Source organism: Neodiprion pinetum, chromosome 1, assembly GCF_021155775.2.
Source record: "Neodiprion pinetum isolate iyNeoPine1 chromosome 1, iyNeoPine1.2, whole genome shotgun sequence".
NCBI classification, from domain to species: domain Eukaryota; kingdom Metazoa; phylum Arthropoda; class Insecta; order Hymenoptera; family Diprionidae; genus Neodiprion; species Neodiprion pinetum.
In genome coordinates this window covers 28370613-28397149 of record NC_060232.1, presented here as the reverse complement: position 1 = coordinate 28397149, position 26537 = coordinate 28370613, and the positions used below count along the sequence as shown (strand labels likewise).

General features: G+C 45.5%; 1 protein-coding gene and 1 long non-coding RNA gene across 5 annotated transcripts in view; one reads left to right on the top strand and one right to left on the bottom strand.

Annotated features, from left to right (window-relative positions):
• Positions 1 to 26537, top strand: part of LOC124224624 (uncharacterized) — a 155378-nt gene that overhangs the window by 44894 nt on the left and 83947 nt on the right. The gene's annotated exons all lie outside the window — the stretch shown is intronic.
• hd (humpty dumpty) overlaps positions 1 to 26537 on the bottom strand; it is a 97115-nt gene that overhangs the window by 60421 nt on the left and 10157 nt on the right. For 2 of the 3 annotated variants that reach the window (XM_046636545.2, XM_046636551.2), the window contains exon 2: positions 26366 to 26436. The exons of the other annotated variant lie outside the window; for it this stretch is intronic. In XM_046636545.2, the coding sequence (XP_046492501.1) occupies positions 26366 to 26436 (71 nt within the window). The remainder of the gene's footprint in view (positions 1 to 26365; positions 26437 to 26537) is intronic. 3 annotated transcript variants of the gene reach the window in all.

The window sequence follows — 26537 nt, the reverse complement described above, 5'->3', positions numbered from 1 at the left end:
TAATTGGATTAGAGATCTTATTGCGAGATGTGGTGTAGGTGATAATCGGAACCCGACAGCAGGTATTTAATTGGAAGCTCTGTTGTTTCCCTGCTACGTTTTTCCAAATAATGCGTTGACATTTCTTAATTTGTTTGTAAGTTGAAATTGCTTCTCTAGAATGGATAGCGCTGCTTCATAATTTTGATCAGTTGTTTCGAAAAACTGATTCGCGCTGGCTGCCTTTACGGTTAACGATAATCTTAAGTATTTTAGCTTGTGGACTGAAGACAATCCAGCATTATCAGGTATCAAAGATGTAAAAATATCAAAGAACGAATTCCAACCCTCGACAGAACCGTTAAAGCTTGGTAGCTTAATTTGTGCTAGTAACTTCACGGATACGGATGATTAGGTACCTAATTGGTGTGTCTGATCTAAGTAATTGTTGTTTCCAACGCCGACGGTTAATTTTCGCGCAAATAGTTTCGAGCTCGTCCGACGGCAAGATTGTAACGTTGAGTATTGGTTTTCATTTGGGATTTTCAGTCTCGTCTGATTCGTCTAATTGATTTTGAATCTCGGAGATTTACAAAAATGCTCTTGGCATATTTTTTAGAGAATCTTGTCAATAATCAGAATCGCGGCCTTCTTTTTCGACCCATTCTGTATGGTCCTTGTTATTGTCATAATTGTGCTTTGAATATGACCATATACATAGAATTTGAAAAGGATAATTCAAGGATTGATAGAGAGTTGACGGTTAGATAATTGAACGAACCTACTTTGCTGAGTGTAAGAACTATTTTTTCAGTTTTGGATACATTATCCTAATTCGAGATTGTAATTTAGATATTCAACGCTTAATCACTCCGACGTCTCCGTATTAGGGATTGTAATAAGTAAAAGAGGTAGCGATTGATGTTATAAAAATTATATTCACAAAACTTCTAAGAAAATGAAGACAAACTTTGCATCCGTGAAATATTTCTATCGTAAGTAGAAAAAATTGGAAGGTCTAGTCTTCGCAACAGTATTGTCGAAAAAGTGTTTTAAATATATTATCATCTTCATCCCGAAGCTTGGGTTACTTTTATTTTACTTTTCGTCCAATTTAGTAACAAATTCATCCCAAAAACATGATCGACGACACGTTGCTTTTCACGCGATGGTCGACAGAGTTCTCGGTTTCTTTGCGGGTTTCTTCGTGTCCGGCGGTCATCGCGCAACGCGGCTCATCTCGAACGCCTATAAGAAATACAAGCTCAACGATCGCTCGGACCCCTCTTGCGACACCACCGGCGAGTGCTTAAGCGGTTGACAAATCGACGAGGCGACACACAATTTTTCTCACGAATCTTTTCACTTGGAAATAGGGAAAAAAAAAAATTGTGAAGGGGACAGAATAATAATAGTAATAATAAAAAGGAGACGAAGTAAGACCGAGAGACAAAATAACCCCCGTGACTGATATTTTGGCCAAGGTCTCTTCTAACCACGTTTTCCATTAATAGAGCAAGTAGGCGCAGATTATATTGCATTTTATTCCGTGTATAATAATGAGTGTAACCCATCTATGTGTAGCCGCGTATCCCTTAACACTTGCTAAAATCGCAGTTATATACTATTTGCTTCTCTTTACTTTTTTGCATTTCCCGAGGGATTTGTGCCTTCGGCGTAGGTATAATACCGTACTATACTATACATACCTTGTACCTACGAGCAAAGCAGTAAAGACGCATTAATCTGCATATTTAACGAATCTTTAAGCAGAGGAGACGTATCTCATGAGGACCTTAACGCAATGTTGCGCCCCGAGTTAATTGAGTTCCGTTTGTCTCCCGTTTCGTTCGTTTTCTCGTTTTTCTGCACCCTCTCAGCGCTTGGGATTCTTCAACCGATTTAAACCTCCTTTAATATCCCTTTTAAAGTTGCCAATACTACAGTTTCTGATTATTGCAACATTAGATCTGTTTATTCAGTTTACTACACTCCTCGATCACACAAGGCCTTAAAATCAATTTATTGTTCCATCAACACCAAACTATCGCTAAGGCTTACAATTGCACGAAAATATTGTACGAATAACCATAATCAAAAAAGAGTAGTAACGAATATTAAATTTCCTCTCTACCTTGTAGCTACAAAATTCGATTTCATGTTATTACCAGAGTATTTTTCGTTTATGGTAAAGAATAAAATCAAGTTAAGGACACTGCATATTGACAACAAATAGAAATTCCCGTCGGCGTATCAGAAATAAAGTACCAGCATACAAGCCACGTGCATTTTCACGTAATATTACCTGACGAATTATAAAAACGATGAATTAGCGCACTTTTTCGCCATTTGATTTCGCAGGTAGACCATCGACTGTAGCTTATATCTACGTAGAAAAAAATAATAGAGGTGCATACATGAATCTCTCTCGTGCTGCGACATATACGAACACATACAGTATACAGCGTTGAAAACGTGACAGATTGGAAACCGCATTTAATCAGATGTCCCCGAAAATCCGGGCGGTGCGGCTCGGCGTGGCTAAGGCAGCTATTAACTAATGTCTCCCCCGTATAAACGACATACGCGTGTTCCGCGGGACTTCCCCTGGCCGAGCTCGAACTAGCCGGGGGGAGATGGCGTACGTACGAACGATATTTAAGCCCTGATATATCGCTCGCCGACACTCCCAACTTCTGTCGGCGTTTTCTATCGCTTTTTTGTTCCCGGCTAGGCTGACCATATGTCCACGCGGGACGATTTTCAGCCTAACTCACGTCGGGTACCTGCAGCTTACGCCTCGTCCCGGCCAGCAAATGCGGATTGGCGCCGTCTAGCCTTCGGCGCTTCGGTGCTTTTCACCCCTTTCGCAAAAAAGCACGAAATTCAGATGCGGTTTTTGAATATTTTATGGAAATTCTATTCGGAAAGTTTTCGGTTGAGGAAACTCGGGCAGAGAGGTTAATTAATCGATGCTCGTGTCGAAGAGGCGACGCGTTATTTAGCCGCTTCAGCGGGTTCCGATTCTTCCGACCCCAGTTTTCACCTCCCCTTGAGGATATGTCCGACTCTTGAAGAGACGCCTGCGTTGCATCGGGCGAGGTAACAAATGATGCCACATGTTCCGATCTTGACTTTGGCGCCTCGCACACGGGGTGCAGGGTGGAAATGCACTCGTCGCTTCGCCTCTCGCTTGCACATGCATGAAATACACGACAGCCACTCCGTCTGCGGATCGCACGCAGTTGGCGCGTGAATGAAACTATCAGAGCTAACTGCCGCCTGGGGACCATTTTCATTTTCAACGGACAGAAGTGGTCTCGCTCATTTAACTTCTAATGCCACCTTATGCCCCGCGCACATCACCCCGTTACAGTACGCAGCGCAAGACAATATGTTTTGACGGGTAAAAAATACAAAGAAATATACCTGCGTTTGTGAACTCTCGTCGAGAACCGCGTGTCGGATAATTGATGGATTCGCAGTTGCGTTTGTTGGTCGAGTGGCACGTTGAACATCATTTTCAGGTTTGAGAATATGCCTACTCCCGAGAATGTCCGAGTTTTAGTTTCGGTGCTTGAACCTCGACGAAGAAGTGCGGGAGATTGAAACAAAATTAGACAAATCGGAGTCGCCACAATTTCGAGTGGAAGCATATTGGTGGGGTCGAGATGGTCGAGACGCGGAGCAGTGAGAGATAGAAAGGCGGTGATGATTGAGGCGACGTTAGGCCGGTGAGTCTGTGTATGGGACGAGAGAGAACAGGTGGTCGGAAAGTGAGTGGGCTCTCTTGTGAGCCTCTTGCCTTGATAAAAAGTAGCAATCAGTTAACCTTTTAAGCACGTCAAGATGGATTACTCCGGTGGCTTTGGCGGTGGCAGTCGACCGCGTGAATGAATTCGAGACCAGGGTGGAGGCGCCATTTGTCGCAATCAGTTCCGGTCTTTTAGCATCGCGTCGCCCGCAGCACCGCAGACGCCAAGCATTGGTCACGTCGGTTTCGTACAATTTACATAAATAACCGTACGAAACACATACCTCGAGGATGAACAAAAGGACACACACCCCATTGACGCCGTGTTCAGTTTCAATAAGAACGAGAAAAACGAGGCAGGGTGAGGAAAGCGCGGTATGGAATATACAAATAAAAATTTTATTCAAACATACGATGGTACGAGAAAAATCTGACGGAAGGTTTTCTACGTCTGTAAAAACAGTTGCTATATTATACGCGTACAGGTGTAGACGGCACATATGTACATGTAATATGCTTATGTAATACATGGAACAGTAGGTATAAATTTCAGGAAGGTTATCTGAGATTACGATCAAAAAGATCGATAGATTGTTTTCAATTACTTTCATAACCGTCTTCGTTGTGAAGGAAAATTGTTATTCGTTCTATATAGAATGAGGGATTGGTCCCTCTTCCACGAAAATCAATCATTGAACGGATGTTCGCAATTTTTTATGCACTAGATCCGAACCCCGTCGGTGTAATCATTCGATCGACATCTGCATAATATCTTAGACACTCGTATACATTTTATACACGTACACATACATACCGATGCTCGACAAAATTACCGTGCACATTATTTGGGGTAACCGCTAATTGAGTCGAGGTATGTAATTGATTAAATTCCCTGCAAGCCACGCCCCGGGCTCCTCGTACCTACATAGGTACTTTTACGGTCTCGACTTTTACACAAAATAATTACACCGCCAGCCCCCTGTAACCTGATCGGGTAGAGCGAGAAGCTAGTAAGTCAGCTCTCGTGTGTAAGATGAGAATAATTGAAGACTTTATTTTTACTTCAAATTATCCATGTATAAGTGGCCAGCCAGTTTTTGAAAAATGGCAAGACGATTAGGCGGACAATGCTCGCTTGAATCCGTCCTGAACAATTACCAGCCGGCGGGTGTAATTAAATTTTCTTGTACCGATTCGGCGTGCGTAGAGTCTTCGAAGCTGATCGCGAGACGAAGCGCTTATTGTTAGATTCCTTTTAGGTCACGGACTCCGGGAGATTTTACGGCCAAGCTTGAGGACAGCCTGCGAGATTAAAGAAGAAACCAGAGCATTCGTTGATCTTGGGCGAATGCTTTTAGTTGATGAGCTTCGTCCTGTTCTATCGCATCCTATCCTATCCTATCCTATCCTATCCAATCCAGATCCCATATCGTCTCTGCTCCTACATCCCGACCGAGCTGTCCCGACGTTCTCATCCATATGTAACAGTCACCCCGGTATTAATGACGGGGTAGGGGATTCCCCGTTCTTTGTCCTTCCGAGGTTCTCGAGTCGCGGTCTGTTACGGGTTATTGCGGTTTTATTGTTGTCTTTTCATTATCTGATAAATATAATGGAATTGTCTATTCGCCATTTGTCCAGTCGTTACACGCCGAGCGCCTCCCCCCGGTTCCTTGAAATTTGCGAGCTTGTTTTCCGCCCGTGGTTAAGCCAGCTTAAACGGACCCGCAAATTTTCGCGTGTGTATAACCCTGATTCGGAAATACATGAAAATGATGTTATTAGTCGAATGAACACTGTCTCTGAGTATTATTTTATTCCCGTATGATACTTTGATTGCTTTCCAAATCCGCTGTTCAGTAATAGGAAACGGAAACATTATACCGCAACGGAGCCCGGCGTGTAATTTAGAACGATTTGTTGGCTTTCTCAACCACCAGGCTGATAACCCTGATCCACTTTGACGGAGGTAAACGAATTTATAGAGGCCACCGTGCGGGTTCGATCTTACGACGAACTGTGCAGCTACAGGGGCTTTAGGAATAGGAATCTCGACTTAGCCGAAGCTCGCGAAGAGATTGCTCAGAGCATTGGTTCACCACGACGAAGGGTTGAAAAATCGTCGGTCGATTGCAATCGCGGTTTAAGAATAGTTTCAAAAGTTGATTGAGAACGAAGGTAACTTGCATCCACGTGCGTGTTCCCCATAGCAGCCTACATCGGGATTGTACGTGAGGGAGCAAACGTTGATTGGAACTCGAAGATATACGTCAAACTGTTAGAAAGTTGGTTATATGAGATCACGGCCGTCGTCTACGTCGGGAGAAGAGATGGTCAACGCTCGGAAACCGGTTTCAGTATTTTGCTCAACAGCAACCCCGTGCCATATATATATATATATATATTTGCTATTTTTTTTTTTCATTCAATCGTAGATCAGATTTATCGGGTAATATTTATCGATGCTTGCAATGAGCTTTGCTCTTCCAATTATCTTCCACTTGGCGAAATGGCGACTGTAATTCCGATGGAGAATAGCCATGATTCTCAAAGCGTGTATAGCGATACACCGTCTGATTGTGAGCCAGCCACTCGGTTTCGAAGAGCAATAAATCCGTCGGTTCGCGTATACATCAACCGGGGGTTAACCAAACCTTCCTGACCCAGCCTTTCCCGATCTAATAGACGTAATGTTCCGGCCGGCTACTTAACAAATTGCTACAAATTGCGCCGAACATTTAGTGGCTCGTGGGCGGTGAATCTGCGGCTGGTTTTGTGGACCACCCCGAGCCACATGGCGGTCCCATATGTCCAGTCTTCGGCCCTCCCCTAATACTAAGTGTCCACTGAAGTAGACAAATCTTGTAGCCATGGCCGCAGTATCGTTCGTCGGCCAAATAGAATGCGGAGATAGTAATGGGGCGCGGAAGTCGGGCAGGAGGACCCGGGCCATCGGGACCGAGGAACAGGCATTTCATTTGGCGCTAACCGAGTCTTCCCCGAAGCGTTTATACGCCAGCGAACCCCACGTGGTGATCGTATTAGCCAAGAGAGAACCCTGCAGCCGCCAGCAAGATATAACTAACCCCGCAGCGACGAAGGGGTTGCAGGACGGTATCCTCTGTCTTTATGCTCGTTGTCGAGTATCCAGGAAAGGGTGTAATGCACCGACGGGAAATTCTGTTTCCAATTATTTTCAGCCTCGGTATTTCCTTTCCCGTTACCGAAATAAGACCGCCCAAGAATGCCTGACCGAGATTCCAATCGCGGCGAATCGTCATCTATGCTAGTTAAAAATTTAGCCTCAACCCTCGCCGACTTCCTTTATCTTCCGTCCTTGCAAATTGAGATGTTTGGAATCAACTAGCGCTGCAGTGACACTGTGATAAATCAATGCTGTTTTTTCCCACCAAATAATGCAGCTCGTCTATTACTTCGTGTACAGAACGATGCACATCTACATATGTACCAGTATTGTACCTGTACGGTTCATTCATGTATATTCATAGATTCTTTTGCATACAAAACTGAACTATTGAGTGACTTTGAGTAGTCGCTACTACATAACCGGTGAAGTCAATACCTACCTGGTAGCTGGTGGATATCCAGTTTACGCTTTGGCTGTTCTATTCAATTATGCAGATGCTCAAGCTACGTACCGAGACGTTTACTAGGTATAACCCATTGGCTTATGTATCAGTAATTTCGCGTCAGGTGATAAATATGCGTGCATGGTTCATCGATGGTTTCCACCGTAGCTGATCATTTCACTTGGTTACCATTAGCTGGGAAAAATGAGATTATAGTATCCCTTCTATAGTTTACCATTTATCGCATACTACATAAATGTGACGAAAAAATTTTTCTTGCCTGATATTAACAGTGAGAAAATATTATTTCCGGGTAGGGGTTAAAGGCCCTATGATTTGACCACCGCGATGGCTCCTTGTCTCGTATCGAAAACGTAGGCGCGGTGCATCAGCTAGCCCTGGTGAAATTAACGCCGTCGCAAATCAAGACGACAATGTGATTCATCAGTTAAATCCGCGTACGTAATCCTTTACGGCGGGAGATCGACCCCTGACGGTGTGGGCACAGTGGTTATACCGGGTACAGAATTCTCTTTCCTTCACCTTCTCTCTCCGATTCTCTCTCTCTCTATCTCTCTATCTCTCGCTCTTGTGCTATGGGGGTGAGAATTATAATCACAGTTGTGGTTGGCTGGGGTAGGTATTTACCTACCACACACAGGACATGCGGACGCCAACGCGAACCACGCGCTGGATGGGGGAGATGTAAATCTGCGGCATTCAGAGGCACTGGCCAAGAAAATTGGCTGACAACATTTCGCACAATCCGAATTGGAGCCCGCTCTGCCTGGACTTTCAGCCAATAGAACGGAATTCACCCTTCCTCTACCCCAGACCGTTGGACTCTGCTGGTTTACTCCGATTCAGAAACCGTCGGCTAGTATAGGTAGGAATCGGAGGTTTAGAAAACGTTTGTGCGACCTCAGTTTCTCACCACTTTTCACATGCCCCAATCAAGTCCCAACCAAGTCGAAGTCCGGTTCCTCATACGTCTCCGAATCTCAGATTTCCCGTTTTGACCCTACACTCACTTTTTATCAAGAGGTTTGATACTTTGGAACAGGGTGATCCTCGCGGTGCGAAACTTTGGTCAGAGGCTCCTGGGAAGCGGTAATTACTGCAGGGCTCGTGCCTAAGGCAGAATAAATCCGAATTGATTGAATCATTGTCGGCGATGAATTGCGTTAAATACCCGTGAAATGAACCCGGCACGCGATCTCTGATTGCCCTGACAGGGGCACTTCTTTTAAAGTACCATTAGCCCCATGGACGTTCTGCAGCCGCGCGGTGGAACTGGTATTCTGTGGATGATTAACGAGGTATTGACAGCGACTCCGTGTCCGTGAGCTTCGGCCAGGTGCACCAAGCCCCTTCATCTATTTGAAACTTTTTTCCTGCCAACTCTTTTCACGAATCAAAGATTAATGTTATAGTTTTTATAGCATGGCTGAGAAAAGTATTGAAAAATAAACAAGGGGAAATCGATTGAGGAATTTTTTTTATCAAATTAATTACACACACGAAGAACACGTGAACTGACTAAAAACTTTCACGGTCAAGAATCGAGCGACGCGTCGAAGCTGAGATCTCGACATGTTGGCAATAATAAATTTAATTAATTTTCTAAACGATTTGGCAAGTTTCCCCACAATCTATTACGGGCAAGTGATGAATCAGGGGTTCGCGTGCTTAACCGTAAATCCGGAATTAACCATTTCCCTTTGGAACGTTCCGCTGGCTTATTAATTTCGCCAATATGATCGGCGCACTTATAGGGGTGTCTCGGGGGTGGCTGGCTACCGCACAGATGGCACGCTACGCCCCGAGCTGTTTGCCTCAGACACCGATGCCTACGGTGCGAATTTCATATTTACTTTTCCTATTTGTGGCTTCCGACCGATTGCAGCCTTTGACCGGGACGCAAGTGCCATGGGTGCAGTATTTCCCCCTTCCGTTGGTTGAGAATAATTCAGTTTCCCTCTCTATCTTCCTACGGACAAAGGGAGTCAACGGCAGCCGTGAAACATTTATTTTCAAAACGAACGTGTGTCAATTCGCGTGATTAGCTTCTCGTTGCTTTTCCTTTTTCCCGCGCAACTCTCTTCGACCCACATAAAGAGTTATCGGAGCAACTCGACGCGTTCGAATTGCTCATTTTAGTATCAATACGTAAGAGCGCGTTCCCTGGAATCCCGTACTTTTACTCACGTCTTGCGTATAAAACAGGGGCCGTGGTATAGTGCAGACGCATTTTCTTTTTCTTTTTCCTTATTCCGTCGAGTGAGAGAGAGACTGAGTCGCGAGGAGGCGAGGAGAGAAGAGAGATCCAATGCCGTGGCTGGAGTCGGGACACGATCGGAGACCACGAGCTCGTCGACGAGGCGAGGCGAGCGAGGAGAGAAGAGAAGAGAAGAGGAGATGAGAGGAGAGGAGAGAAGAGGAGAGAAGAGGAGAGGAGAGGAGAGGAGAGGACAAGAAGAGAAGAGAGGACACGACCTCCCTCTCGGCTTGCCGTCGACTCGCCCGCGATATCTCGACCAATCAAATCACGCCTGCGGCTCCGCCTTTTATCATTATTTTACTTGTTTTCCCTCTACTTCATCCCCATTGGATGACATTCTCCGGTTTGCTATGGCAAAAAAGGCACTCCGCGAGGACTCCATGCTTCCATGCCTCACCGCGTCCTCGCGATCCTCTTCCGTAGCTCCACCTCGACTTCCAGCAGCCACAGGAGGTCCTGCAAGGCATCTAAGGTACGAGCCACGAGTTCGCCACAGTACTTTCATGTCATTCGACGTTGTTCTACCGAGAAATACACTAATGCCACCTGCACGAGGCTCCAAGGTTTCGTGTCGCACGGTCAAAATACAATATAATATAGTCAACCTCGCATGTGAAATGACCGTAGCAAGGATCCAGTCCGTGCTTCGACACCCGAACCAAATATCAATCATTGTCTCCTTGGTATCAGAGTCCGAAAAAATGACGCAATTACTCGGGTTTTGATCAAGGATCATAGAGGACCATTCAGAAGTCGTGGCCTTCTTCCTGAAAATCGTTTTTGCCCGGTTGCGATTTGCCACTCGATGTAGGCGACGTAACGCGCCGTTTTTAGCCTAAGACAATACACCGACATATATATGTATATATCTATATATATATGTATATGTGCATCCATGTGGAAAAAAGTGAAATAAAAGAGGATACGCGGCCCGCAGAGTTCCCGTGTTGACATCGGCGGTGCGATCTCCTGAGGGACCCGGACCTCGCGTGCCTACTTGCAGCCTCGGACCCGTTGACTGCGTTTACATTATCTTATACCTCTGTACTTCCCGACGATGCGGTGTTCCCCCGAGTATACCGTGGTCTCCCGGTACCGATATACATACAATGAAACGCAATGCAAAGCAATGCGCGAGATATCTAACACATACCCATGCGCGTAGGAGGAAACGTGCAGTCCTGAAAGTCCTAGCGAACGGACTTTTGACTTCATGTTTCCACGCTTTTAACGCGATGTGATCAAAGTATATTTTCGCTTGAAAAAAAAACCCAAAAATCTCCAACACCTTGTTGGAAATATACTGCTACGTATCGAAATTCTTCATAAGCGCTTTGTCTGCGGATATTATGAAGAGTGAGGACCATCATCGAATTACGTTGAATCAGCTTTGTTCCCCCAGGTGTGATGGGAATACATAATTTAATTACTTTCAGTCTATCGAAGCATCAGCAAATGAAAGACCGACGTCGGAAATGTGATCAACTGACTACGTCTGAAACAAACGCTACATGGATCGACCGTTTCTCTAAACGGGAATGCAGTTTAGCGCCTGTAATGGCATAGCTTTGTACTTTGCACATATTCTACCCACTGCTGTTGCCCAATTAGGGAGTGTCTAAAGAGAATACCCTGCAAGAGACGCAACGCTCGTCTGAAACATATTCGAGGCTGTAGACGAGGTGCGAATATGTGGGAGTATTTGAACCTCGGGAAAAGCCGGTTTGCACCCGTTGGACGGTTGCTGGAATAGACATCACTTTTGCCACTGATTTTGGCTCGAATTTACATACTATTTATGTAGCATCAGTCATCAGTGCAATAATTCCGGCGCGTAAGAGTCGGCGATGCGTGAAGCCTGGCCCCTGGTGTACGCCGGGGGTGAAGAGGGTGGTGCCGCGATTCTGCTTGATGGATCCAGCGACCCACCCTCTCTATCCCTTCACCGAACGTTGATATCCCAGCCTCGGGGACGGCGAGGTGTGTTTGCTGTGCGGTGGCCAAAATTACCCAGAGAAACGGAAGGACAATTAGATTTCTGATGAGGTTCTGCATCCGTGCTATGGTAACTTAATTGTAAAACGTATTCGAAGGTGTGACGGAAGATGGAAGTTTTTGCGACGTTGTTGTATAATGTATGAATCGACGATTCTGAGTGTCAACTGAGCGAGGAAGTCCCGTGCACACAAACGAGTCGAGAGGGTGAAACGTGGGTGTTGGAAGGTGACGTTAAAAGGATCACCTCTGGTGTTAGTATCAGTTCGAAGCCCTTTGATCCGCGCCGTCAGCAAACAAGAACTGGGATGGCGGAGGCAGCCACCGAGCTTTAATGTCTCATGTAAATTTCAGGAAAAGGGATCCCCAAGAACTACTATATTGCTTTCGGAACAAATCACTATCCATTGCGGTTTCCTACAGTCCGCGCCTATTGTCTTGGAATTGTTTCCCTAAAGACGATTGAACTTTGCGACCGTTGAACCATCAAACAACGAAAAGTGCAGGAGGTTCACAACATGGTATAACTATGTCCCGCTTGATCGCACTTGATTTTCTCCAAATCTCACTAGTCATCGCAGTATTTCCTTATATGAAACAGTGGATAGTTTTTTGAGAACAATATTGCGTAGAAGCAATTTTGTTGCTCACGATAGTGACCCCGTAATACTTCGGGGTGATTTTTCCCAAGACAAGTATTGTGTGGATTCAGGGTATCCAAGTGATATAATGGACGTTGCGAATATGTCAAGAACTCCGTTATCATCTCTCCGAAAATGGGAGAAGACGCTTCTGCAAAGTCAGGTCGAAAAACGCAAGGATTTGTGGAGTAGATAACACCGGTGATAGCGGATGCCGTAAATTGACGTCTTTATAGAGTATCGCGTCGAGCATAACTGAGTAGTGAAATTTCGTAAGAGGAGTAGGTACCGCGTTGGAGCGGCGGCAGGTAGTGTGTTGCTTCGGAATCACGTTTGCAGGTTTGTCAAGGTGGTGTCGTGTGTTCGTGCGGTGGTCCCCGAGGCCTGCCCGGGGATGGGGCCTCACGGTGGGACCCTATTAACCGATGAATGGAGTCGTGGCCTCCGAGTCACTTGTCTATGCAGCGCATGCACCCGCCGGCATACATCACTGCCAACTTTAGTTTTTACGCTCGAAATGGGAAAGAATATGATTACTCGTGTTAACATTCTTGGAATAGCGCTTATCCGTACGTCCATCCACCCATCCTCCGCCTCGTCGCAGCTCAGTCATCCATCTTTTACCCTGGACGGACGTCGCTCCTAGAACTCTGGGTACTAGCCTCGTATCGGCAGATTGCTAACTCCACGTAAATAAGCTTCCTTCTTCGAGTACGCGCTCGTGTCAAGCCTATGGCTCATCCAGCATATCCTTAAGAAATCGCGGTGCAATGCCAATCAGTCGGCTGTTGTCTATCATCAAGTACCTGGTCGCGGCTATGACGTTTGCTAATTTGTGCCACATTACGGCGATGATGGATCGCAATGAGGTAATCGAGGGAAGTGCTGATATGTCTAATGTTCGAAAGAAAACTGTGATTATTAAACTTAATTACAGTTAGACCTATGTCGGTTCTAGCTCTTTTGCAACCTGTCAACACTATAACAAATGAATACGTAAAGAAATCGAAGCGTCGTCGATCAGTATCGTAATCAGGTATTTTAAAAAGAGGGGCGAAACAGAAGTTTGTGCCTTTCCTACACTCGCTCATCAAAGGGAAGAGTAGTTGTCACAAAATTGGTGAAAACATCGCACCGTCAAGGTGCAATATACAAACGATGAACGCAGATAAATTGAGATTAATGTTTTGAACGAACAGAGTTGTAACTATAAAAATATCACTTTTTCACTAAAAAATCGTGTCACATTAGAAAACGCGCTAATCAAATGATTGCGACACTGTGTCAAAAATACACTGCAATGGTTCTCAAGTTGTCGGAAGAAAATACATAGAACACCATTTCAAAGGCTGAACAAATTTTTCATCTTTATTCTTGACGATTGATACCTTCCACTTCTAGTCTTAGTTGCGAAAACTATAATGCCAAATTGTATAACGTACCATTTAATGTTCACTTGTAATATATACTACACCACTATTATTATACGTGAGTTTTCATTTGGGAAGAAATAAAGGCTGCAGCCAGCTGCTAGGCTAACGGAGCTAAGAGGCGATTGGTATGGATTTTTCAGGGCGTTCGAAAGGAATTTGCAGAGTGGCTTCGGTGTGAGGCACAGAAATTCGCTAGTCGGTTGTCGCCCGTCGGCAGACTGCATTTCGCGCGAGGTATCCATACCGCTATTCATACCACACGAGAGTCCGGACCACACCGTAGAATGCAGAGGAACAAAAGAAAAATCGAAAAAGGGTGCAAAAAACCAAAAAGGTTACCCTCCCGCTCCTCGCTCGCTTTACAAATTATTCAATTAGTGCGCGAATTAAGGTATACATATTCATCGCCGGGAAGAGTTGCACGCGCTTCCTGTAAATGTGTAGAGATACCGCCAAAGACATAAACAAGCACCAGAGATATATGTATATACATTCCAACTACCTGCGCCGTGAGTTAGATGCTTTAATAAACATGCAGTTGCGGATCCACCCGGACCACGGTTTCACGTTACAGAATTCAAATTGTCCGTTTTCTCGAATTTAAACGTAAATTTTCCGCAGCTGCGACTAAAAACGTACCAATACCAATTTTATTGCACGAGAAAGGCTGTTACGACATGGATTTTTATGGTTCTCTAATTTATTTCGAATAATCGTAGTAAGTTAATATCATTACAGATATTTCTTGTCCAGACCTCAGGCTTCCGAGAAAGATTCTAGTCCATTTAACGAGCATAACGCACACCGATTGTCGAGATACTCGAACGCAGCCACGGATCTCGTGGAGAGAAGTTGAAAAAACTAAAATCTAAGTTAAAATACCGGCTCGCTGATTGTGCACGGTCCTCGGGACACCGAGTTAGTTCACCGTTGTGCTGTCGGGGCGGCTAAAGTTGCGGGCTATAAAGTACATAGGTACTGGAAAAATGCACATTTTTAATTGTATCGTTAATAGGCGGTCGTTTACCAGGCTCCGAGAGACTCATGAATAGGGAGCATGTATATATATATATAAATATATATATATATATATATTTACTCCGGAAGAGTAACTGGGCATAAAAGTTTAAATAATTAAATAACAGGTTGAAGGCTTTCCTCGTGTATTTCTGCACAGCTGAGTTATATCTGCTGACTCGTTACTCACGGACGAAGCGAATCTCACCCATCCAACGAAACGGCAACTTGTACAGGGTTATAATTTTTTTCCTGCTTGGTAAAGACAAAGGCGATACGATACGTAACAAGTATACCGAGATACTGTCATTATTTGTAACCTCCGAGCAGGCGTACGGCATTCTCGGCAATTGTAGCTGTGCCGTCTCGCAGGCGAATATCACTTCGAATAATTCATGTGTCTTTAGGGAGCGCCCTCCACACGCGTATGGTGTGAATCTGATTTCGTGAAGCAAGATCTTGACGCTGCTGGACAAATTGAACGAACGATTAACCGTAACATTTTTAAATTAGCAATTATAATTATGGGGGTAAAAATGTGAAAATTTTATCAAAATTGCAGCGATCAGTTGCAGCTTGGGTTTAGAATGATAAAATTCACAGTGCCAAGTTTGTTTGCTACTTGCATAATTCGATTTGATGCAATTTTTTTATTTGTCGGTTTCTAATGTTTTCTATAAGCACTTTGCGTTCCTCGACGACGATTCCGCAGACTCGCGTCCAATTCGAGCCAACGTGCGACGCAGCTCTCGCTTATATGCATACCCATCTACCCATCCATACCACGACCAAACATTATCATATATGACGTTTAATATAGCGGGTTGATCCAGCCGCCTCCTCTGACCTACCCTCTGCACCTATCCAATTCCAGCTGAGGGTTACGTCGTAATTCTTATAGTAATGTTTAATATGAGACGGGTGACGTAAGCGCGGCTAATAAAACGGAAAATATCCAGGAGCCTTACGGCCGTATTATGCATCGCTCGGTTTATTATGCGAAATTTTGATAAGAATAAAAAAGAGTAAAGAAAGAAGAGAAGACTGGAGGAAAAAATCGTCCGAACCGGCAGATGTCCGGGATGTCATTCCGTGGCGCAGAACGAATATTATACCTCATATTATACCTACTGCACAAGTATTCCGTAACCGTATAAATCACGAGAGCTGTACGATTTTTTTGTGTCATCAGCTTTTCTGTTGTTTTATGTAATTGATTCTGAGAGAGTTTTTCAGCAGCAATACTGATAAGCCTGATTAGGAAATGGGTGTATTTCCGGAAATTCTAGAATATCGGAATTTGATCTCGACTGCGATATTTGCCTTTAAATCGTGACTGTTTACCTTGGACCATGTAGCCAGAGGGTGAGTAAGGTCTCCGAAGCGGGACAATGTGGGTTGAAAAATTGGTAGTTAATTAAGTCGCGGCTGCGTGTGGCTCTGCAGCGTGCCAGTTGCGCAACGTACGCGGCGTGCTGAATTAATGCAATTACATGCTCCCTATCCTAATTACCTATCAAATGGAATTATTATCACACTATGCACCGCCATGTCTCTAATGAACGTTATTAATTGCTTTATGATTTTCCGATAAAGACGTTCCGTAATCGAGTTATTACCTGCATCACGTCATTGTTGGTTCTTCCTTTCACCAGGTTTCATGTATATACAATATACATATGTATATACATATCTATTTTATATACATGCATGGTGCAACTCATGCAACACATCGTACCTTGATCGTACAATCGTCCGAGAGTAAATATGATACGTTAACACGCAGACACACGGTGCACGAAGGGCATCACGCGTCATGTAGAACTTGTGTGATATAATTCGTAGCGGCACTTCAGACGGGACCCTGAACTATGGAGTAGATCGCGAGTTTTTGCTTGTCGAGCAAGCGAGTAGGTTTTAAATACCGAAACCGATTTTATCCGATGGAGTGCATGTAGATATCGTTCCGGACGCTCCTCGATCAACACAAGCCGCAACGACGCGTATATAATGCGGTTTCGTCCCCCAATTTCTTATCTGACCAATTTGAGGACAGACCACCTTTTCGGTAGACTTCTACCCTCTGGGCAACTGCAACAGCTACAAGCGAACAGGTGCGCTTCACCTCGACGCACAGGATGCACGCTTCTAACCTGCCGCACCCGGCACCTGACCCCCGCCCAACGAAATACCCACACGCGTGTTTTATCCTGTCCATATCGTACACGCCTATTGTTTACGCATTCTCCCGAACGATGATCAGTAACGCAGATCGCCGTCGCCGCGTCGAGCGTGGCAGTTGACGCCGATTGACCAATGGTCCTCCTGGCGATTTTCGTGTCCGACAAACCACGCCGAAGACGAAATTTGGACAGCGCTCGAGGAACGAGGATGCGGAGGATCGGGCACTGTGCGGTGCAGGGAGTAAGAGCATAAAACTAAGAGTCCGGCGACGTACGAATCGAGCAGTATAACCGTCCGACGAGATACTTCAGAGTCATTACGATTCAGGACTCCTCGCCAGGACGATGCATAGTTTCGCGTGTCAGTTTGTTTTTTACGAACCGAGAACCGTGGGCGAGCAGTGCTGGTCACGTCCGTCCGTCCGGTCTGCACGTCGCCGCAGTCCGTGAGCGCTGCGTCCTCCGCGTCCCGCGCCTTCCGCGCCACAAGTCACCTCCTCGGGTAAAACCCGGGGCGGTCTTCTTCCCCGTTGAGGAAAAGCTCCGCCGACGGCCGACGGGAGACGTTTTCAACCGGTATCCGCAGCTGCTGATTCCATATACCGAAGGATAGCTGCTGCTGCCGCTGCTGCTGCAGCCCCGGAATCGTAACAGATAATCCAAGATGATCGCCTAATAGCGTTACGAAGGCGTCATCTTCGCTGGCTCCTTGGACTTATAAATTAGCATAAGCCTCTCCTAAAGTTTAAACCCCTGGCGAACAAGTAGCGAAACCGGGTGGCCGGGCCGGCGCCACGTGTACAAAGTCGAGGGTGTGCCAGCCGAAGACCCGAAAAGTGTGTAAGCGACACGAGGAGATGATGGAGGCTACAATAAGGGTTCCTTTCACCTTCGTCGTATACGTAATGCGATATTGGAGATGCTCGTTCTAGCCTAGGAAGTAAATTTGTCACTGTAAAGCTCTTCGTTGCTCTTCATACGCGCAATATCAACCGACGTAAATGTTCTCGTTGTCTGAATAGAATAGCTATACCTACTTAACATCATCTTGACGCATGCTCAATGATTCGATATTACGTGCTTGATGCGTGCGAACATGCGTCAACCTCCTGATTACGTTGTTGGTACGTGACGTGGAGAGTTGCATGCGTGAATGAATAAATGCACGAGTATTGCATTCATGCAGCGATGCAATTTCGACTCAAGTCTTTTGGTGACTCGCTATTGCAACTGAGGAGTGGTCAGAAAACGTGATTTACAGGTTGTGAATCGTAAATTTTCCGTCTACGTAAGTAATTTTTTCGCGATGAATTATGTTTGGATTCATGTGGCGATCGGATCGGCTCGTCAATAATAATGTCGGACGTTTACCGATGCACCGGTGCTTCGGAACGAGCTAATTGTATAGATTTCGTCGCAGAGCTCATTCAATTCACGACATGATCGGACGTCGTTTACTACCTGAATTACCACCGTAACGAAGCTCGACGAACGGCTCAAGGCTCAAGGCTGTGATCAACCAGTCGCTAACCTTAGTAGTCTACAAGGTTTTCGTCGAACTCGAGGATCCGTAGAGTGGACCGATAGCGTTTGAAAAATTCGTCAATGAAGCGTGCAAACTCGAAGAAGCGCAAAGATGTTTTTGCAAAAATTATGCGTGGGTATGACAAAACCTGCAGCGACAGCTAGACGGCAGACGTTCAAGAAACACGTTTTCTCCTGGAGTTAATTTGTGTATATATTTTTTTCCAACGCGCCCATGGGTGCCCATTGTGTTCCAAGTCCGCTCCGAATACATTAAACATCGAGTCCGATGACTCGAGGATTTTGTCCCGTGCTTCGAGACCGCATATATAATTATTCCGGCGACAAAAGGTAGTCGTGTTATAGTTGAAACTATTCATGCTAGTCAAGCTCCAGTGGCATAAGAGCTCAACTCCACGTCGAACAGCGTCGGTCCGAACCGCGGTAAATCATGCACCAGGCAACGAAACATTGATCTGCAGTCTTCAAACTTCATCTGTGGAGAACGGAGAACGCGAGTACGTGAGATTCGTTGATACTTCGTGTCCTTATGATTCTCGCGACCTACAATCGTTTCGATGTTCTAGTTCTCCAGGAGCTCTGTCACGAATACCGCCTCCTGGTTGATCCGCATAACGGATCGCTCTTCGAACAGTAGACACGATCCTCCGCAAACTCTAGGCCCAAGTATGCGGTCCGAATTTTGGACGTGATCAGAAACGACTATCTATAAGGTCACGTGTCAATCATTCTCATAAACTCGCGTCATCTTTTCTCACTGACAATGGACTAGCGTGTGTCTATGGACAGTTTCACCAACCGTTGCCAATCGACAGATGAGAATTCAGGGTGCTCAAGATGTGGCTGAGGGAACTTCAGAATCCAACGCTAATCAGCAACGGTATAATTTGAACATGCTGAACGTTGATGCCTCGATGAGTCATGTGTCATGTGTCATGCATATGCTCCCTATGGATTATAAACTTGTCACATTCCAATGGATGGGACCCAGATTTGGAAGCCCGTATCAGAATCGACCGAACACACAAGAGGTGGCCGACGATTTCACCTTCAATAATTCCGAAACTAACTTTTTTGTGGAATCCTACTGACTTTTCGAAGCTACGTGATTGCGTACTGGAAGGTTTGAGAAAGTTTCCTACTTGCTAAGCCGATCGTAAAGTATTTACGGTGTCCATGTGTATAGCTTGGCAGCGTTTTGGTCGTAGTGTGGTTGAAGAAGAAGAAGAAAAAAAAACACGCATTCGAGCCACGGTCAGTCGCTAGTCCACCTACAAAACCGGGAGCATATCACGTAGTCTCGAATCACGTAGAGTCCATCCGCTCGGCGGCGAACCGTTCGACCTTCTTACCGCGGGCTGGACGAAGACGGCTCGCTCGGATTCTCTTCTGTTCACCCAAGGTGAAGCTGGTTAGCTAGCCAGGCTAGCTGCATCGGCAGAAGCAGCAACATCAGCAGCTCGACTCTGGCACCACCAGTTTAGAAGACAGAAGTTCTCCGAGACCACGTGGACTCGGTCCTGCGTGGGAACCTCAGCTGTCACACGGACTGAAAACCTTCCTCCGCTTCGTGCCTCTCTCTCGACTCCTTTAACCGACGACTCTTTACTTCTGTCTAGTTGACAAGAGTTGGCTCGACTTGACTCCCCCGTAGCTGACGGCAAGGGACTCTTGGCTTCGCTAAACTACGCGAAAGAAACCAGTTATCGGTGAACAAAACTCCGTCACAGTTGCAGAAATTCCACGATCTATGGTGTCACCCTTGCGCTATTAATTAGCGGATTATATTCCTTATGGGCGTCTGACGTGTCTTGCTGATTCATCAAGCCTCATGGGAACCGATGTCGTTTAAGTACATTATACCCACCCTGGGTTACGAAAGTAACCGCTGCGGAAGTCAAGGATTATTTCTTCAGCCGTCACGCAGAAGTTTCAAATTATTATCATACCTGCTGGTACGACACCCGAAGTTGTAATATATAGTCAGGTATGCGACTTGTCTATTCCTTTTCTTTCTCGTTCTCTCGCCGTTCAGAAAATTAGAAACAATTGGCCAGACCCGAAAATCCAGGCGTAAACGGAAGATACGTATACGGTAATTATTCGGCAATCGTATTCAACTGCAGGGAAACGGTTCAGATGAAACGACTCAGATAACTGGCTGACACGAGAGAACTCCTATATAATCGCGTTAGTTCAAGATGTTATCCCGCTGAGTTCTGTCTCTCTTCCGTCATCGGCTCTCCCCCTCGCCCGCTCCCTCGTTCTCTCTTTATCAACATTACCTTCTCCACCTCCTCCAACTTGCGGAGTGAGCACTGACGAACGAAGGATGCTCAGAACTGGCAGGGAGCACCGCTCATCAGTGAACGCGTTCTCGGCTCGCTTAAGAATTCCGGTAGATTCTCTTGATCCGTGTCTAGGCACTGGGTCCGATAAGGCTCTCGGCTCCAAATGTAGACCTGGCTGACTGATTTATACTTCCGACCAGGTAACCAGCGGACTCGAGAGGCGCCCACGACGTAAGTCGGCAGCATGGATTACTTTTCACATAGCTTCGGTCCGCTGACATTATTATGTCTGGATCCACATCGAGTCGCTCTCAACGCACGAAGCATTATACGACTTAGTCCTAATCGGGGCCCGGCGATCTTTTCCTCGTGACGCGATCTCTCGTTATACCTGCAGTAATAACGAATTGACGAAGTGGAAGAAATAAGGTAACATAACGAATGTTATTATCAAATAATATAATATCGCTTCACAACGGAAAGTGATAGCTCTATTGCTGGAGCCGGATTGGTGATAGAAAAAAGGAAGGTAAAAACCTAAACAAGTTCGTAAAACAAGTATAGCGAAAAGCTATATATTTCTCACGTTCATGCACTGTCCAGTGTTCGAGTAATTAAACGGTCCTATCACCTTTTCAAATGCAAATCTAATTAACAGCTTGTAGATGGGATATTGCTCGTTAATGTTGATGAATAGTAACGGCCACTATCTTGCTAGATATGTCCTATGCATCATTCACTCCTATCGACGGGTATATTATATGTGTGGTATGCAAATTACGCATCGTCAACGCTGTGTTTGTTTTAACTACCTGTAGTAGGACTACAAGCGCAGAAATCTCCGTTAAAACTGTGTTATGTGCGAAATAAGTACGAAACTCGGTGAAATCATAATTGTAACCGATCTCGAAATTTCGACTCCCTAATGAAAGTTTAGAAAAATTGCTACATCTTGTGAATTGTATGCTTGACTTTGATGAAAAAGATACTGAATTAATCAGTGATACAATCGAAATAATAATTTAGAAATACATTTTCTTTATGTAGAGGAACAGACCAGGGCAAAGTGAGGCAGGACTGAAAATTTAACCAATGAAGGTAAAAAAATTTGATGATAGTATAATTGAAGATGTTTGTGTACTAATTTAACAATTAAAAAATGAATTTCTTTTGCGTTTGACATTGAACGATTATGACTGACATGGCTTTATTTTTAAATATCGACTTTTTTTTACTAAAAGCTTTTCCGTGCAATATGCCCTGACCTTCTCTTAACTGTATTATCGATGGATAAAATCCTTCGGAAAGACTGAGACCTTCTGATAATTAAACGGCAATTCGCTGACTTAGTGAAATCGAATTCAACGAGAAAGCAAAAGGTGAAAAATTGAAAGATTCTACTCTATTCAACTTTTCCCTTTTGGATAATTCAGCGTTCAGCTTTCGCAAGCGACTTTCTGCGAGGTTTTCTACAATAAGACGAGTATCGCCGCGTCGAGGTTTCCCTGGGTTTTATCATACAGGCAAGTCAAAGGACGAAATTTTGAGGGAAAGGAATAAAACGTCGTCGGTCCGTCTCACGGAACGGTCTGCGGATATGCGATTCAGATCTCGGTGCATCGTCGTTGAAGACCGCGCGCGTTGAGATTTATTTGTCCGGGTTTCAGTCGGACGGTGGAGAGCTCAGCGGTCTGTCTCCTTGCGGCGCAGCCTCCGCCCGCAGCCTGGCAAGATGTCCGCGAAGATAACGTCTCGACGAACAGGAAACGCAACAGACTCTGTGACTCTCAATGAAAACGAGCGAGCCTCGGCGGCTCCTCGTGCCTCGGCAACCTTAATGAAATATCAAAACGTAATAGCTGTATCGAATCTGATCAAGGGTGCAGGATCGCGGCCGATGTGGGGTTCCGAATGCGCTCTTTTGACAATTGGGAAAAGTTATCGAGGCCACTTGTGGGGATGTTTTATTACATGCAGGCATTTTGGTCGTTGCGCTATACGCGTTTTGTTTTTGTTTTTTTTGTTTTATATCTTTGAATAGTCTCGCGGAGAGACAGGCTTTAGGTAATTTATAAGTATTTGAGGAATAGCGCCTATGATCAATGAATCTTCCGCAGCACGAGCTTATAAGGCGGGACTTTGTGGAGTGATTTTCTCCAGCCTTTTTGCTCCCTTATAATGCAAGTTTATTCATTCTCTCCATTGAGTCGTACGATCCGTGAATTATAACGTGTAATTTCATTGTCGCCAGTTTACAGTGTCCCGGGTGAATTATAGCCTCGCACGTTCCTGGTGGTCCATAGCCACATGCACAGCATACGAGACCGACGTACGATAATGCATTTAAATGATTTCTCGCCTCAAATTGTTCCTTGTAGTGTCCTCTTTATACTTGCTGCCTTGATTTCACCGTCACGAAGAACGGCTCGAAATTAACTTCGGAGTGTGAAATGTATTGCTCATTGTCCGCCATTTTTACCGATAAAGTAAAGACTTGGATACAAATAATCTGAATCTTACGTAATAATTATATACAACACAACAATTATAAAGACATTTATATTTTTTGATAATTCCTGTACAGAAATTTTACAGACTAGGCATCTTGATACGAATATTTTCAATCAGTCATTTTCTGCAGATGCATGTATATAAAACCAGAAATCCCATCTTGGTGCCTTCTGTACATGCGCGGTTATACGCCTGTAGAAAAGGGGCAACGTTTGTCTTGGGGGGTAATGCATCAGTCTCTTCGGTGACGAAAGGAAGAGTCTCCGGGCGTCCCGAGGATCGGAGAGCCAGGGAAACCATGTAGGAACTTTAAAGAGAGCAATCCACCCTGACGGCGAGGAGGACACACCCGCTGAATACACAAACGACGACGCACTTGACATTTTTTGCGGGAGCGCGCGCCTCTTATTTGGGCCATGGACCCTACGGGGCCAGAGGATCAGGGGCCCGGAGGCCAGACGGAATTCGGTTAAATGCATTGATTAAGCCCCTGACATCGGGCCGGCTGCGGCCACCCAACTCCGTTCCATTGCAGATCGTCCGGGGTCCAACCCGGGTCTTCGCCTCGATTTTTTGCACCGCAATCCGGATCGTGATTCACATTCGATGTTCGCAAAGGACTACCGGCATAGTTAACTTGGGTTTGACAATTGATCATTTGCAAATCACTCCATTATACGTCGATGCAGTCGGTGAATGTATTTCTTTGTACAGGGACGAAAGATTTTGTGGTTATTACGAGTGCTTGCAGTTTCATGTCATTCATGGCCATGCAATGCTTTGTAACAAAACAATTTTAATAAATTTTTGTGAGAGAGCCCGCCGCGCCGCGTTACTGGCATATCTTAATTTTAAGTTATTTACAACGTTTATTTCGGATCACTCAAGACGATTGCTACGTTTGGGGCAGATAAAGTGAAAATTTGAATTATAAATTTTAAAGTGGAATAGAATCCCCAGAAGCACGTTTTACCCAAAAGAATTGGTTATTATTAATCCATCTGCACGAAGTTCGGACAAGTTTTTATACGCTTTGAATTTTTTCGCACTTGTGTTTCTGTCTGTTGTGCTTAGTCAATTGCCGCGTGCATTTTTAATCCACCAAATGGCCGATAAATTATAGTCATCAGAATACTCGCACAATCTTCGAGAGCAGACTAATGCTCCATAAATAACGGACCGCGGAGTCTCGCGGTATAAAATTTGACCAACGCGTGTTCGACGTGGATGTAAAAATATACGCCGTATACTATGTGCTAGTTTTTCTCTCCAATTTTTCGTTTACTTTCTTTTCTTCTCCTCCCTCGCGTCTGCGGGACGAGATGCAGCGTTCCCTTATTATACGACGTTTGTCAAACCGAGTGACTATCGTCTCATGCCGGTCCAAGCTCTCCTCCAAATTCCTAATACATCCAACAATGGGTAAGAACACGAGGATCAGGGAAGGTGCGACAGCCTCGTGAGCTTCGGTCCGTTGAAAATGGAATGAATGAAAATCGACCGCACGCCGGAGAATGAGATCGGAAGCGACGAGATCAGACTTTTGAGATGCTCCTGCAACTCGCTCTTTCGCCCGGCAAAGATCGGAGTAGCAACGGGGCCACAACAAGGAGCGAATAGTTTCGGAGCTGCACCATCTACGGAATTGGCTCGATGATTAATGGCAGTCCACGTTGCCGCCGGCCCGCGCTCGACCGAATTGTTTGGTAGACGTGTAAAAAAGATCCCGATGTTAAACCTGTCCTGCCTGTCTGTAGGTACTTCTCCTCCCCCCGTCCAACTTCTCTCTTCATTCGTATTTCTCTCCCTCTCAACTCCGTCTCCCTCACAACTTGACTCCCTCGTTCCCCGTCCGTTCTTTCGCAATTATCAAATTTCGTTCACATTGCACGGATTCAAGCTGTTCTCACAAGTCTCGACAGGATTCGCTAATCCTCATCATAAGGAGTACCTGTAGCTCGTTTCGCAGCTTATCAGCTCGAACCCTACGACTTTAATTCTGAAACCTTCTACGCGAAGTGTCGAGTACAAAGCTGATGGACATCTGAACAGTAAATCACTGTCCTGGGCTCTCGTTGACTTTCGATGAAAAGTAGATGACGGTCTGGTCCGCCTTTGCGAGATGCCTGCAGTTAAGTAGGTAGACACGGTAGTAAAGGAATATAGGTAAACCGCAGGTCAGATCGGCAGGGAGATCGCGGCGAAGGATCGAGCGCCAGGATCGCATGTCGAGGAGCAGTTAGACGCCCCCGACGTAGCATCTTCTCTGAGAATAGCAGTAATTCGGGTGAAATGTGCAATATCTTCCGTGATTGGAGATTATTACTTTCTGATTACCGGGTTGGATCTAGGCTAGACTGTTACGTATTATTCCATCGGAGCCAGGTAGTCGGGTGAAACAGAGCTCTATTACAGGGATGGACGGAGGCAGTACCGAACCGATGCAGACGGACGAACAGACGGACGGAAAAGCCAGGCAGGCTGCTACCGTCGCTATCCGAACCGGCGCGTCGCGCCCCGACGGCCTGAAGCGAGCTGCGGTACAGGAGTAGAGTTAAGTTCGTGCTTCGCCGACGTGAATCGCCGTGGGAATCGGATCCTTGCTTCTCAGGGCGGAACGATATCGCGGTTCGAGAAATTCCCGACCTATTCCGTAACGCGGCCGTTTTCATTTCATCGATATTTTATGCCAACGAAAGGATCGGACGGTGACCACACCGATTGCCTTGAGCGATTTCGTTGTTAGCTGCGCAATTTTCCTGCATTACTCTTTCCAGCTAAACGAATGACTCGCGAATAAGCACGACGGGTTTCTGTTTGTTCCGACACCTCGATTCATTCACGAGGACCAGGGGCCAGGTATTGGGCATAATGGGCTTCAGGTGAATTGAAATACGCCAGGTCGGCGAAATGAAATAAAAGCCCGCATCGCTATAGCTGTGACAAGCGACACCTGCGAACGACGCGTCATTTGTTGGGAATTCCTTGGGTGTACCGATCACTGTCATTGTTATTCCGAAGTTGCACTGTACGCCTATACCTAGGCGTGCTCCTGCCACCACGAGTGGTACCTTGGTGCCACGGAAAACTTCATACGCCGACATTTTTAATTAATGTATTAAACCGCGGCAGGAATGATACTCACAGTCGACACAGCGGACCGCATCAGTCTTGGGCTTGCATTCCTTCATATTTCCAAGAATCGTTATCCTCCACCTGTAATTAAACGGACATGAGTTAACGCGTGAAAAAACTACCAAGTGCTTTTCAAGCCTACCCTGAACTAGCAGAGCTCTCATTGATCTGTTACTTTCCGA